General features: G+C 58.1%; 1 protein-coding gene across 1 annotated transcript; it reads right to left on the bottom strand.

Annotated features, from left to right (window-relative positions):
• Positions 1 to 2,494: 2,494 nt before the first annotated feature.
• On the bottom strand, positions 2,495 to 13,448 carry TMEM130 (transmembrane protein 130). Its single transcript, XM_054578306.1, has 8 exons — positions 13,283 to 13,448; positions 7,475 to 7,780; positions 6,081 to 6,240; positions 5,204 to 5,370; positions 4,886 to 4,970; positions 3,582 to 3,784; positions 3,116 to 3,228; positions 2,495 to 2,644 (listed from the first exon to the last, which is right to left on the bottom strand). The coding sequence occupies exons 1-8, from the start codon at positions 13,365 to 13,367 to the stop codon at positions 2,495 to 2,497; spliced, it is 1,269 nt and encodes a 422-aa protein (XP_054434281.1). The 5' UTR covers positions 13,368 to 13,448.
• Positions 13,449 to 15,294: the final 1,846 nt, after the last annotated feature.

Here is a 15,294-nt window from a genome sequence, read left to right as displayed (position 1 = left end):
CAAGGCCGCGCGGGTGGTCTAATTCAATAGGACTGGTGTCCTCGTAGGAAGGAGAGATCAGGACACAGACACACAGAAGAAAGACCACGTGAGGACACAGGGAGAAGGCGGTTGTCTTCAAGCCAAGGGCAGAGGCCTCAGAAGGAACACGTCTGCCGGCACCTTGACCTTGGACGTCCAGCCTCCAGGACTAAGTACATTTCTGTTGTTTAAACTGCCAGTCCGTGGCTTGCAGCCCGAACAGACTATCTCTCTTGGAGATATTGTGGGTATGGTTCCAGAACACCACAATAAAGTGAGTTGTGGTCTTGTTGCTGGAGAAGGGTCTTGCCTTCCATTAATAAAAATCGCAACATTTGTGAAGCGCAGCAAAGCACGGCGCAATAGAACAATGTGTGCCTTTGCAAGCTGCCCTTGCCTCCTCCAGCTCTGGCAGCTGACAGCTGGCCACCGAGTTGGGGGGTCGGGGGGGTGGTCAGAGAACGTCTGCATGTGGCAGCATCTGCCCCACGTGCCAAAAATGCTGAAGCCCCAGGAAGCTCCCTGAAAGGCTTCATTCATTCAAAGTGGGGTTTCCCAGAGTGGCACAGCAGGGGCAGAAGCAGGACCCATCCCCACACGTGTCCAGCTTGGGGCGCACTGCCAGGTGCTGGGTGCCGGGGGTGGTGGGAGAGCAGAGGTAATGCAGAGGAAGACCCAAACCTCTTACAGAAGAAAAAGAGCCCAGGAAGGGTGCAGACCCAGAGGCTTCGAGTCAAAGCACGGTCCTGGGGCCAGCCGCGTCAGCGGGGCTCTCGTTAGAAAGGCAGAGTCTCAGGCCCCGCCCCAGCCGCCCTGAATGAGAACGTGTCCCTGAACAAGACCTCCTGTGCTTTTCATGTACGTCCAAGTTTGAGCAGCCCCGCTGGAGGAGGCCCGGGGTCCTCACACTTACTGGTGCACTGGAACCCCGAGGGCTTGGGGAACACGGTGCAGACCCCCGCCCCAGGTGCTGAATCAGGCGCGGGGCCGGGCCCAAGGAGCTGCATTTTCAGCAAGTGCCCAGGCCTGGCCGACATTCCCTCTCAGATCGAGAGTCTGATCCAGTGTCAGACTTGGCTGCACATTAGGCACCGGGGGCACCCGGACCCACCTCCAAGGGACCCTCGTCAGACCCTCATCAGGGCCTGGTCTGCGACGTGCCCAGAGCAGCAGCTTGAGAACCACTGGCCGGCGCCCGGGGCCCCAGACAGCAGCTGCACCCTGTCCACCTCACCAGAGAACACGCCGGGGATGTCCTGCTGCGGCTGAGAACCACGCCCACGCCTGCCCGTGGAAGAGGAAGCACCCCGGCCCGCCAGCCGGAGCTTGGCTGCACGCAGCGCACACAAGCTTTATTCAGCAACAATGGCGGTATTTCATGAGAATGAGCCGCACGACAGTGTTTTCTGCACAAAGTCTGAGAGCAAACGATTACAGCAGCTGAGTTCGGGCCCCACACCCTGCCCCCCACCAAGCAGAGGCCCAAGTCGCTCCCAGCACCCCTGCAGGTTGGTCAGTCGTGTCTCCTCCGCACCTATAACCAGCCCCGCCGCCTGCTCAGCCGGCCCGGGCCACGGGCTGCAGGGGAGAGGACCAGGCCTGGTTCCTCTGCCTCTCCCTCCTCAGCGGGGCAGCCAGACCACATCACCTCCCAGGGATCCCGAGTCCCCACTGGCTCCACCTGTCTTTTTCTTCAAGGCCTTTTCCTCCGTGGAAGTTCACATGGTCTCGGTAGAGGAAGGTGCTCTTTATAAAGTGCTTCGCCCTCGCCAAGTCTTAGCCCTGTCCCCACCCAGGCCCCCACAAGCCGGCAGGGAACAAGGTGTCCTTAGAATGGGACCAGGTAGCCGCAGAAACAGGGCACAAGGGGACAGACGAGGCCCAGGAGCCATTGGGGCCAAGCGGGGAAGGTCAGATTTCATCTTAGTTCTAATTCAGGGTACACCCCAGCAACTGCCTAAAATGGTCCAGAGAAAACCATCTGAGATGTCTTTGTGACACACGTGTGAGCGCGTGCCCGCTTGTCTCCATCTGTGACCTTTCATGATGTATCCCTAACCGTCCGTGACCTTCCCCCTAGCTCTCTGACCTGCGCACGGCTGCCCGGGGAGGAAAGCTCGAGCCCCAGGTGACCTCAGACGTGCCCACATGGGAGGGTCGCGCAAGGGGCAGCCAGGCACACCTGGAGAGAGGAGGGACCACGCCAGAGCATCGAGTGTCCCGTCTCAGGGCCTCTTCTCAGGTGAGGGGTGGGGTGGGCTGACTGAGAGGGGCTTACAGCAGTGGCTGGGCTGCACAGAGGGACAGATGGCTGGGGGCGGTGACGAGGGGGCTGGGGCAGCGGCTGGACTGTGCAGACGGATGGCGGCCAGGGCGGATGGCCCCGCTCCCAGGGGCCCGCCCTGCGGGTGGCGGGCCCGCCGCACCCAGGCGTCGAGCGGGCAGGCAGTGACGCTGAGGCGGGGCGGGCGGCTCACACCGTGTACGTTTTCACGGACTTGTAGAGGGGCGGCAGCAGCCCGTGGCTCTCGCGGACGACCTCCAGGTACTCAGACGGGGCCTCCAGCAGGAAGGGCCCGCAGCACGTCTGGCAGCACTTGACTCCAGCGGGCGGCTCCGGGTTCTTGTCAGACATGGGGGAAAAGTCAAAATCAGCCACCTATGACGAACGAAACCCCACGGGTCAATCGCCCGCCCACCGGGAGCCCCACCGGTGGCCTCGCAAGCTGAGCTGCCTGGCGGCTTCAGCACAACGCCTTTCCAGTATCACGTAGCACGTCGCTGTGCCCTGGGCTTTTCTGCTCCCCGGGGGCTCCCTCCTTCGGTGGCCCCCTCCCTTACCAGCTCATGGGCTCAGCTGTCAGGCAAGGGGCGCGCACAGGACATAAGTCAAATGGGAAGAAGCCACCTCAGCCATTGTCCCCCGTCTGGGGATGCCTCTTGGGCACACCCTCCCCCTGCCCAGGGCCTGGCGCTCAGACCCAGACCCCTCCGCAGCCCTCAGCCCGCCCCCGAGTCCTCTCCACGCGCCCTCTCCATCCTCTGCCCTGAGGGCAGGCCCAGGGGCCCAGCCCGCGCCCGCCTGAGCACCCACCTCCACCATGTCCTTCTGGTGGGCGGCGGTCCTCAGGGCCATGTACATGATGAAGGCCAGCATCATGGTGATCAGCGTGGCGCAGGGGAAAGCAAAGACGGCCGGCCGGATGCCTGGGAGGGAGGGAGGGCGAAGCCTGGGCCTGGGTGTGGGGGCTGGGTGCCAGCTCTCAGGAGGCCACGGCGGGGCTGGGGGGAGAGAGGAGCCAACCCCACCGGAGCTTTTTCCTTGTGTACGTGCTTCCCAGTGGGGCAGCTCCAAAAGGCAAAGCCAGGAGTTCACAGAAACCAAGCCGGCGTGTGCGAGGGCTTTGGTCAGCGGTGTCGGTTGGGGTCAGTGGGGCTGTCGATGACCCTAGCGGTGGAGAGGTGGGTTGTGGACGGCTTGGCCAGAGTGGCCCGGTGGCAGGGTTGGCCGGTGGTTGCGCTCGGTGTGGCCCGGGAGCAGAAGGGGAGGTGCCACTTACTGGAGGGCCACACCTGGACCCTGTGGTACTGGTGTGTCTCGCTGACGACATTCTCAGCCCAGATGCTGAAGCAGTAGTCCCCGGCGTCCCTGAAGACGTGGGTCAGGTTGTAGGCCGTGCTGGCCACCGACACCGGGTGGCATTCCCTTTCCTCCAGGGGGAGGCACTCGGGCTTGAGGCGCCAGCACACGGTCAGCGGGGGGCTGCGGGGAAACGCGGGCGGTGTGTCAGCGGTGGCTCCGCGCAGAGTGGGAACGCAGACCAAGCCCAAGAAAGGCCAGGCGGCCGTGACTGTCAGAGGCCTTCCCAGGACAGAACACCCAGCTGTCCTGGCCCCCGCTTCACGCCTGCCAGACCGGGGCAGAGAACAGGATCGAGAGATGACCCCGGCCCCCGAGGGGATTGCAGGCCAGCGACACTAGCAGGGCCTCGCTCAGGCTGCTGGACAGGGCGCAGTGGGCGCCCACGGACACGTGCGGTGAGCTGGGCACGCCTGCTGGACAAGGAGGCCTCTGAGGAGCCTCTGAAAGGGTACGTCGGCCTGCAGTGGCTTTACAAGGGCTCAGGAGCTGGAGACACGGGGCCACCTGAGGAGCGCCCCGTGAGAATTCCCGCCTCACGCGACGCCGCCAGGCTCGCATGAAACACACGCCCGACAGTCAGGTCTGCCAAGCCCGCGTGGCTTCCCACCCGTCTCCGAGCACGAAGCTCCTGCCTCCAATGCCCCCAAAAGCTTTAGGAGCCACCTCCAGCCCCGCAGCACATCCTTCTCCTTCCTCGGCCACTCTGCTCGTCCTCCCTCCAGCCCTGCTTCCCTTGGACGCGTCCCCGTGGTGGGGGTGGGGGAGGCGGGTGGTCATCCCCGTGACAGTCCCCGCAGGGCTGGGCCCTGCCTGCTGACCCCTGCGGCCCCGTCTGCCCCGGTGGGGCAAACCCTCCCGGCCTCTGGGTGCCTCGTCGCTAACTGGGTAAAGCCATTCTTGCCAAGGGTTGGGCGGCGTCCTACCCAAGATGGCTTGCCCTCCGGGGAGCTGGGCAGCAGGCCCAAGTCGCATGCGGGGGGCCCTTCACAGCAGTGGTCCCTCGCTGCCCTTGCCTTGGTGCCTACACTGCAGACAGCCCCGAAGGGCCCACGCCCCCTGCCCTGGATGCGGAGGATGGCGCCGTGCCCACGGCTCTCCCACGGCTCGGACAAGGCCCCAGACGGGGGCCCCCCAGGGGAAGGGGCAGGCTCAGGATCGCCTGACGGAGAGAGTGGGCAGGGCCGCAGGCCGCACGCACAGCGCACTCTGGGGTTCACTCACCTCCCCAGGAAGTTCAAGGTCACTGTCATCTTTTGGAAGGTCTGAATTTGGTTGGGCCCCAACACCTGGATGCCTCGAAGAGTTTCTGAAAGGCACAGGACCCCACTGAACCCGGGGGCCAGGGACATGTGTCCCAGGGCCCCCAGGCCGGGGCTGCGGGGCCGCCGCTCTCACCGAGGCCCGGGAGAGGCGCGTTCCGGTGTTTCCTCCCTGTGTGGAGACCAGGCCCAGCCCGCTGTGCCTTGTGCCCTTGACCAGAGGCTGGTGTGGCCAGGTAACAAGAAGCACCCCACCTGCACCAGCGCCCTCGGGACCCACCCTGCAGCTTCAGCGAGGCGGAGAAGTCCCCCGTCTTCTGCATGACGCCCTTCCCTGCGTCTGGCGTGGTCTGTTCCCACTCTGCCACCACTTTGAGCTTCACGGTGAAGGTCCCGATGAGGGAGTAATTATAATAGACCACGGGGTCTTCAGTCACCATCTGGGTGCTGGAAGGTGACAGGGAGGAGAGAGCAGACAGAAATGACTCATGTGACTTCTGAGAGTCAAGGGTGGCTGGGCAGCGGCACGCCCTGGCCAGCAGTCCCCCGTGAGCGGACGGCCCTCCCGGCGGCAGCCTCGCACAGCCCGCCCCCCCTCCCCAGGCCCGGGCGCTCCCCCGCCTTGCAGAGAGCTCCTCGGGCCTCAGGACCCGCACGGCGCTTTCCAGAGTCATCAAAGGCTCGGTCACCCGCCCCCACCCCACCCCCCGCACTGTGGGACCTATGGGCTCCGCATGTGGGACTGGGGGACTCGAGTGGGCGAGGGTCTCCACTGACCACTGCCCTTGCAAGAACCTGGGGTGTGTCTGAGCTGCCTGACCCCGACTTCCCCCGCTGCCTCCTGTAGCCTGGCTTGTTTGGAGAGGAGGAATATGGAGAAACAAAGCCAGAACAGGTCCCTCCAAAGTCAAGTGGAGAAAAATCCTTCCTACCTTGACCTTCCTTAAAGGGCCATTTGGACACAAGTGGCCTCTGTTAGGTTGCAGGCTCACCACTGGTCCCCGTGCACCCCCGGCCCAGCACAGAGCAGGCACTCAAGAAACATTTGGCAGGAGCGTGAGCCGGTGAAGGTGAGGCAGCACAGAGCTCCCTGCATGGGAGGACAGGGCCATGGCCGTGCGCCAAGGCTTTGGAGCATCGTGGGGGGAAGGACGCACCCGTCTCCGAAGTCCCAGCTGTAGAGAAATGAGGCGGCCTGGAAGAAGTTGCTCGGGTCATGGCGGAGGAAGGAGACTTTCAGGACGGTCTTGGTGAGGTAGGAGCTGGGCCAGGGCAGGGACATGTTCTGGGTGACAGCGAGGTTCCCCACAATGAACTCTGGGAGAGAGACCAACGAGGGTGAGTCCACTGAGGCGTCAAGAGGGTGGAGCCAGGCGCGACCTCTCCCGGACCTGACTTTCTCTGTCAGAGCTGGGTGGTGGCAAGGGGTGCCTCCGCGGGTCACTGTGCCCAAGGGCACGTGTCCCCCAAATCACTGCCCCCACCCTGCAGACACGGGGGTGACGTGCATCGTTTCATGCCTGTACCCTTTCACTAGGACCCTGAACTTTCTGACACAAAAGATGCCCGGAATCAGAAAGAAATACACAGGCTTTGAAAAGTAGCTTCTGGGAAATATTTCAAAGTATTAGATGGGCCTTAAAAAATAGAATCTGTTCTTCGGATGCCACCTCCACACCCAGTGTGATGGGCGGGGCGAAGACCTCTGGTCTGTGTCTTTCTCTAAAAAATAAACGAAGAACTGATTTTTTTTTTTTTTTTTAAACAACAACATCAGAGTAAGGCGTGCTCAGTCATGCTTATTTGGAAAATGCTGGAAAGTGGAATGAAAAGAAAAGAAGCTTCCTATCACTCAAACACAACCATTGTTGACACTTTTAAAGAAATGCGAAGTGTTGGTGCGTGCATATGTATACGTTTATTAAACACACTTGATCAAATCTGTGCTAAAATTTTGTCATGCTTTTTAGAATTTTACAAGCGTGAGTATTCTCCGAGGACATTACAAACTTACATATGTAAAGATCATTATTATTCATCATACAAATTATAGCAATATACTTAACCATTCCCCTTACGGCTGCATACTGTGCTGGTTTCTATTTTCTTCTGCTATTACAAACACCACTGCAATGAACACCTTTGTGCGTAAAGCATTACCCAAATGGAGGTTTATTTCCTGCAGACAAACTCTTTAAGAGATTGTGGACTCCAAGAGAGCAGGAACTTCTCAGAAGGAGAAAAGGGGGTGCGGGAGAAAGAGAGAATGAAGAATGGGCCGAAGAGTAAATTAATGGATACGTATCGCTGAGCTGCTCTCCGAGAGGCTGTATTAATTTATACCCCCAGCAGTGATAGGCACGTTCAGTGCCCGTTTCGGCCCCCCTCTGCCAGGGAGGGTATCACTACGTTCTGACCCTTTGTTACCTCAACTGGTAACTGAGAAAGACCCAAGGGTCTAATTTGCATGTCTGCGATTACTCCCACGGGGCTGGATGTTTTTCTCCGTACGGAGTCTGAAGGGAGATTAGCCGACAGGACAGGTCCTCACCTGTGACAGAGAGGACGACGAGGCTCCTCGCCACAGGCTGGCACATCCGGCAGTCGGCAGTGGTGACCCAGACAGAGACGGGGAAGTCCCCAGGCGCGGTCCCCACAGCACGGATGGTGGAGCTGAAGGCCTCCTCGGTCTTCCCCGTGAGCAGCAGCGGGGCGTGGATCCAGTGGAAGTGGTAGAAGTGAGTGTCGGTGGGCAGGTCCAGGCTGCCGTTGTCACTGGCCACCAGGCTAGCCGTGATGGTCACCTCTGCCCCCGTGGTGGCAGGACTATCTGTGACGAGGTGAAGTTCATACAGGCCTAGGAGCCCAAACACAAAAACTGCATTCAGGAGGGCACAGGGCAAGGAGCCTCGCTGCCACCCTCTGAACTGGCTTCTATTATTCTATTTTGTAGGTGGAGAAACCGAGGCCCGGGCCGCTCCGGTGACTTGCCCAAGAGTCATATGGCTAGTTCACCGTCAAGCTGGGATTCGGACCCGGGCCCGACTGACTCCAAATCACACGCCCTTTGCAGTGGCCCCAGTTTATATTACGGAGCATGTGGATGGCCTGACCCCCGCCTGCCTGACCTTTATCTCAGCTCGGACGAATGACTGCCCACATGCGTCTCAGGAGGAGCCCCGGCAGCTGCTGCTGAGAGATGCCCGCTGTTACCCGCTCCCGTGGACTAGCGCATGTCAGCAGAATTCCAGCGTGATGCACACGGCTGCGTCCGGCCCTGTCACTGGCCTGGCGCCTTGCCATGCGAGAGGTCCCCTCCAACCCGAGTTGAGTTCTCTTGGTCTGAGTCTCTGAGCCTGTGATATGTAGGAGGCTCCAGATCTGCACTGTCCAGAGTGGTAGCCACGAGCCACCGGTGACTAAGGGTCACCGTGTTGGACAGGACTGACACAGAATCTCCTCATTATCACGGAAGGCTCCAGCGGGCTGCCTTGCTCTCAGTGGTCTCCATGGTTCCTGCCAGAGCCAACACCAGAGCTTTGTGATTCCAGCGGGGTCAATGCCTCGGGGAAATTGGCCTGAAATCCTGGGGATGCAGCTCTTGCGGGGAACCCCGGCATCAGTCCTGCAGGGTGCTAGTGGCGAACGGGGCCTTCAGCGTATGGGACGGAGGCCTTTGAATAGCCCACCCCTCCCGACTCCCACACTGAAGACTAACTGCAACCTGCAAATCAAGTATAAAACAAAAAATAAAAATATTTTATTAAAGCTCCAGCTGGTGTTTTGACGTCCAGTTGGTTGGGCCTCAGAAGGCTGGCGGTTCGACTCCCATTCAGGGCATGTGCCTGGGTTGCAGGTTCGGTCCCCGGCCAGGGCTCATTCAAAAGGCAACCAATCAATGTTTCTCTCCCACAGTGATGTTTCTTTCCCTCTCTTTCTTTTTCCCTTGCCCTCTCTCTAAAAATAAATGAATAAATTAACAAAATTTTAAAATATTTTATTAAAAATTACAATAATCAGTAACAACCATTCTTACCAATTTTGGGCATTTCCTACTATTTTTTTTTTTAATCCTCACTTAAGAACATCATTTTTTCCCGTTGATTTTAAAGAGATGGTGAGAGGAAGAGAGAGTAACATCAATGCAAGAGAGAAGCACAGATTGGTTGCCTCCTATACATGCCTGGACCAGAGATCACATGTACCCAGACCAGGGAATGAACCCGCAACCCAGGTATGTGCCCTGACGGGGAATCAAACCCGTGACCCTTCAGTTATGGGATGACGCTGCAACCATTGAGCCCCACTGGCCTGAGCTCTTACTCTTTTTTTAACCATGCTCTTAATCTGGGATTATATAGTCTTGTTTTTTTCAATTATGAATCATAGACATTCTCCTAAGTCATTATTCTTCAACTGCTTTAGATAACTGCATATATTATCATATAAACAAGGTAAGATTTTAAAAATAAGGCCTACTTCCATCATAAAATTAATGCATATGCATAAATCATATTAAAAATTTCCTATCATCCTACCTCCCAAAGACAACAGCTGCTATCGTGTTGCTGTCTTCATGTCTCTTTTTCATGCATAAAATTTTTAAAATTTAGTTATAATCACACTCTGCACACAATTTTGAGTTATTCTGTTTTCACAGGACAACATATCAAAAGTGTGTCCAGAGCTGCACCGAGAACAACTTCAGCACGTGCATGACAATCCCTCAAGCAGGTATTCCATCCGCAGCACCCTTCGCTCTTGCCAAGAACGCGGCTGCACGCTTGGTGACTCTTCCTCTGATTTGCCGATTTCCTCTGCAGGTGAGACTTCTGAAGGGCTTGAGGTGAGAGCGTGTCCAGCCTGCTGCAGTGCGCCCCAGGGCAGAAGAGGTGAGGCAGAGGGAAGGGGGGCTGCCAGCTCCGTTCACTCTCCCCCCTCCACCTTCCCGGCCCCAGGCACCCCGTCCTGTGACTTCAGGTGCCTCCTAAATGCTGATCGAGCCCAGTATTGTAGACCTACTCTCAGGGTTCCAGACCTGTGCTGAACAACTGATCAAAGTGAAGGACTCAATTTAATTAACACTATAAATTCCGTTCCGCATTTCAAGTGTTTAATGGTCATAAGTGGTTGTTAGCTGTTCTCCTGGGCTGCACAGATCCAGAACGTTCCCTCCATTACCCAAAGTTCTGTGAAACGGTACTGTTCTAGACCCTCTGAATATCTCCGCTCCCCATACCTCCCATCCCCTTCACGCCGCACTGTCTGTTGGGGTTAGAGGATCCAGCTGTCCCAAGGCTCAATCCCCAGGTCTCTGCCACTCTAACTCCTCCTCTCCGGGCACGCTTGCCTCCTCTCCATCACTACTGACATCGCTTAAGCCCTGTCTGGATCATTGCTGCATCCTGTCCCTGACCCTTGGCCTCAGTCCCGCCCCACTATCAGCCAGCCCACACAACAGGCTTCTTGCACAGGCAACCTGGCCAGTCTAGGGTGAAGTCCAGATTCAGACCTTGGCACACCCATGCGGTAGCCGGCCACGTTAGCCCACGCAGCTCCCCCAACATGCTGTGCCTCCTAGCCTCAGGGCCTTTGCACATGCTTCCCCCACTGCCCTTCTCCACCTCGCTCCCCTTGGATATCGTCTCTCCCGGGAGGCCTCCCCTGAATCCCTCATCTCCTTGGTGCTCTCTCAACAGCCCGAGCACATAGTTGTCACAAACCCACGTTGGGACAATGGCTTTCTCGTCTCCCCACCGCAAGCTCCTTTGAAACAGCAGTCATCTCCATCCTGTGCCCAGCAATGTGCTCAGCACATAGTAGGTGTTCAACATGGCTGCTGCTGAGTGGCACCTGGAGAGAAGGAGGTGGCAGAGGGGCCAGCTGACCTGGCAATGCCCCGTGACAGAGGTCACTCAGGTGGTAATGACTGAGCCCTGTCCTCGGGCCCCGCCCCCACAGGTGTTAGGGGGACCCAGAAGTGCTGACATGCCTCCCACCCTCAGGGAGCTCATGAGAGACCCTCTGGACTTGGCAAAGCTGGGAGGTGAGTGAATGTGCCCTCAACAGTTCCCATTCGCCTTGTGGCAATGCTGCCGGTCCCCACGACCCTAGCTTTTCCCCTTGCCCATGTCCCAGAGAGAGGTTTCCAGATGCTGTGGCAGAAGCTTCCCCAAGAAGACAAGGTACATGCTTTACACTGAGGGGGGCTCCTCTGAGCCCCCTGGCATCACGCCACTGCCTGTGACCGCAGAGCAGGCCAGCACCACCTGGCTGGGTCCCGTTCTCTCTCCCTCTGGCTGGGAGGCAGCATTAGGCCAGGCTGCGCGGAAAGAGCTGCTCCAGTAACAGGCCCCTTCCCCCACTCGGTCCTGCCCACTCCCAGGCAAGGAGCGTGGGCCAGAGTGGGGCTGGCCGGTGGGGGGACATGCGGCTGGCTGCATGCTGATGGCCATCCAGCCCCTACAGAGAGATGGGTGTGTGTCAGCATGACACAGACCTGTTGCCAGGGGAATGGAATCAGGAGGGGCTGCAGGCAGGCTCACTGGGAGGAGGACATGGGGGGAGGAGGGGCTGTGGCTACAGCAGACGCTGGTGCGGCTCCTGGCAGACCCCACCTGTCCAGGCCTCCAAGGGCACTTCTTCTTAAGCATTTTTTTTTTAAAGCAGTTGTTTCTCAGTTCCTGGGTGATGCTGTCCCTCTTCCTCAGGGGTCTGGGAAGTGTCCAGGACATTCAGGCTGATATGGACCACGAAGACTTCGCCCCGTGTGGCTGAAGGAAGCACGCTCAGGTCCTGTTGCCCGACCTATCCAAATCCATGTTTGCAAGTTTGAGTCCCAGTGACAGAGCAGTCAAGGCATGGCTGAGAGGGTGCCACAGGGGCCCCGAGAGACCCAGAGCGGGAAGGCCGAAGTAAAAACCAAAGTAGCAGTGGCCACAAAGCTTGGCCCCCGGGAGCAGCACCCAGAAGCAAGCCCGGGGCTTCCACTCAGAGCACACATGTCTTCTCTGCCAACACAGCATGTGGGCCTCTGCATATTCTAGAAAATGGATACAGCAGCCTTTTCCCATGGCACATAGAGACAGCCCAAAACACTCCCCTGGGTACCTCTGAAGTCTGGGTAACACAACCTGGAGTTAATGGTCCAGGATGGAACTTCTGACCTCAGCCTCTGGGGTACGATCGTTCCATCCAGGCTGACCCAGACCCAGGGAGGGTGGCAAGGGCATCTGAGCCTTTAATTTTCTCCTATGGATTTTCCCCAACCCCATTACCAAATTTTTTGACCATATCATGAGTGCAATAGGCCAGGCTGGGAACCACACAGGAATTCACTTTTTAAAGAATTCCCTTTTTTAAAAAAAAATTTATGCCACAACAATCATTTCTGGACATAAACCTAAAGGACAAGAGGCCCCATTTCTCTCTGCATCCCTGGGGCAGGCACAACTCCTGACCAAGCTCGGTCCCCACGTAATTCATTTCATCCCTGAGATGCAAGTTCTTATTTTACCTACTGGTTTTTAGTGCACAAAATTGCCTTCCTTCCTCTCCCATTCTTTTAAGGCGGGGAGGGGTGGGGGGGATGAAATCGCTGGGTGGTATTTAACACCCCCCATTAGCCGCCCTCATCCCAATTGCTCCCCCAGCATCTCTCCAATCAGGGTCCTTTTTTGTCGCCAAAATGAGGCAGAAAAGTTGGTATTGGCCTTCCAGCGCACGGGGGAGGGGGACAGTGAGGATGGTAGACTCGAGGCAGGGACACGGGATGGGACCCGGAGGAGCCTGCTCGGGGTCCATTTTGGAAATCGTTCCCAGAGAGGAAATGGCAGACTGGCCTCCTGGGCTTTAAAATCGCATCCTCCCCTAAGCCGACACCAACAGGGCGGAAAGGCTGTCCAAGGAGGGCGATGTTTTAAAGCAAAAATGCTGCTCCAGACGACCTGGCTGCGCTCCCTGGGGGGCTGCCACGTGATGACTGACCCTCACACATCTGGTCTCTCCGCACTGCCCTCATCCACCCCCATCAGCTGCAAGGTTCCCAATAATCGGGATGGATTCTCGCGCGCGCGGTTCCCAGGGCAGGGCCGTTCTAGAGGTGCCCGCAGGAACCAAGGGGTGCGGGGAACCCCCTTAGTGGCGAGGTCATTTCTGGGGGAGGCTGTGAAGGGAGAGAGTGGAGAGCTTCGCGGCGCCCAGCTGCCCGTGTCCCCTCCGCAGCGCCGTGCAGGGACTCCGGGAAGGAGGGAGGTGCGCGCGGAGGGCACGGCGCCGGCTCCGCAGCCCAGGCTCCCGGCGAGGCCCCAGCGCGCTACGGCTCTGGGAGGGCGGCAGGCCCGCCCGCACTGCTCCTTACCTGTGGCCACCACAGCCGGTGCCAAGGGCAGGAGACAGGCGAGGCAGAGGATGCGGCTGACGCGTGGGCAGAGGGCCGGGGCCATGGCGGCTCCGGGAGCAGCAGGAGCCCCAGAGGACGCGGTGCCCACTTACTCAGGGCGCGAGGCGCGGGCTGTGCGGGGAGGTGCGGACTCAGCGCTTGCTCTTCCTCGCTTTGGGAAACTGTGTTGCTGTGCGCCGCCACCTCCCACAGCCAGTGGCACAGACCCCAGCCCACGTCAGCTACTCAGCGCCCCGCTTCCCGCGCCCCTCCCTCTCCGCCCTGCACCCTCCTCTTTTCCCCACGATCTTCTCCTCCGCTCCCCCGCCGTGCTCCTCCAATCTGTTCCCCTGCCGCGCCCCTCGCTCCCTAGAGCGTCACCGGAGGCTCGCGCAGCACTGCAAAGCCACAAACAGACCCCTTTGGGTTCTTCTTCAGGTGCCCTCTCCGCTCTTGATGCACACGGCTTAGAGGTGCAGTTCTTCATTTGAAGAATGAAGCGCCTACTGTGTGCGAGGCTCTGGGCAATGGGCCTGGAAACACCTTTCCCTCCAGAGAGAAGGGCCTGAGCGCAGGGATTGATGTTATTCCTCAGTGCACCCTCTCTGTGCCTGCAGTGAAACGGAGCTTGTGCTCACACCTGGGACCACAGCGAGGTCACTGTCACGGAGGGCCTTGCAAGGCTCAGACAACCGAGATGAGGAGTGACCAGACTGCTCTTTGGACACTCGTTGCCCTAAGCAGATGCTTCCATGTGCCATAACTGACCATAGGGTGTTTTTCCTAAAGAGGGTGGCCAGGCCTAGCTGGCCTTAAAGTCTGGACCCCAGCATCCTGGGTCCTGGGTCCAGCTCTGCTTCACTCTGTACCTGGGCAAGGGATGGAGCTCAGAGGGAGAGAGTCAAACACTTGAGGTCAAGCATGGCCTGCCAGGCAGGACCCTGAGGGGAGAACATTCCGGGCTGGAGAATTAGCTGCAAAGGTACTAGGTGGGAAGGAGGCATAGCCAGACCATTGTGGCTGGTACGGAACGAATGAGGTTGGGAGGTACAGGAGGCCAGGCAATGAGGATGAACTGAAAAGTCTTTGGAGGGTTTTATTTAGAGGAGGGTAGTGATCTAATTCACCTGCGAGAAGGACCTCTAATTCAGGAGATAGACAAGAAAGCAGTAAAAAAATCGCAACAGCGTGATAGGTAGCAGTTAAGGCCCTGTGGAAGCAAAGGGATTTCCCCAATGTTAGGTCTAGGCGGTCTTTAGCCAAAGTAATTAAAGTGAAACTTATCAAAAGGTTTGTCTACTGCTGCTTTTTCTCCTTCTTCTCCCACCAATATTAAACAACCAGTCAGCACACTGATTTCAGCCCTCAGATTTTTCAGCCTTCCCCAACTTTGGACCTCCTACTTCTGGGGTTTGATCGTGGCAGGAGCAGAGAGGATTTTGCTTGCAAGTGGGCCACTTCTTTCATGGGGAAGGAAGGGGTTTTTCTGACCCTTTTTATTTCCCCTGGGGAAGAAATAATTGGCACTAACTACATCCATTCGTAATCCCAGCGCTTCATTGGTGGAAACGTGAAACGAGCAAGGAGCGTGTTTCCGACAGGACTCCTCCAGTGTATCGGCTGGTGTTGCAAGTTCTACTTAGTGCAAGGTGTGAAATGTATCTGTCTGGGAAGGGCACACGGAGATTTTTGTGAGTTAACGATGCTGGGGAGTGGCGGAGGGTGGGGGGGTCCGCTCAGAACTGTCAGGAAGGGGCAGGACGCAGAGCCAGGTCCTGGAATTCAGAGAGGTCAGCATTTTCAAGCTCTGTCCAGCTAACATGGTAACCCTGGGTTACAGGAACAGTTCACTATTCTACTCCTTCGATAGATGGAGTCTGTGAGTGAGGCAATGACGGGGGTGGGGGTGGGAGGCTGAGACGGTGGAAAAGACGCCTCGGGAGCCGCGTGGCCAAGAGACGCCGTGTCCCAGGCAACAGCGGTAGGAGAAA

Source organism: Pteronotus mesoamericanus, unplaced genomic scaffold (genome assembly GCF_021234165.1).
Source record: "Pteronotus mesoamericanus isolate MK-2021 breed Mesoamerican mustached bat unplaced genomic scaffold, CSHL_Meso_final contig_1, whole genome shotgun sequence".
Classification (NCBI taxonomy): domain Eukaryota; kingdom Metazoa; phylum Chordata; class Mammalia; order Chiroptera; family Mormoopidae; genus Pteronotus; species Pteronotus mesoamericanus.
The sequence above is the reverse complement of the archived record's forward strand: the minus strand, read 5'-3'. Positions and strand labels throughout refer to the sequence as shown.

Coding starts and splice junctions, on each gene's coding strand:
- TMEM130 (XM_054578306.1), bottom strand. CDS start 13,367: ATGGCCCCGGCCCTCTGCCCACGCGTCAGCCGCATCCTCTGCCTCGCC. Junction 5,371..6,080: donor AGCTGGGACTTCGGAGACGG/GTGCGTCCTTCC, acceptor GTCACCTTCCAG/CACCCAGATGGTGACTGAAG. Junction 3,229..3,581: donor GGTCCAGGTGTGGCCCTCCA/GTAAGTGGCACC, acceptor CCTCCCTCCCAG/GCATCCGGCCGGCCGTCTTT.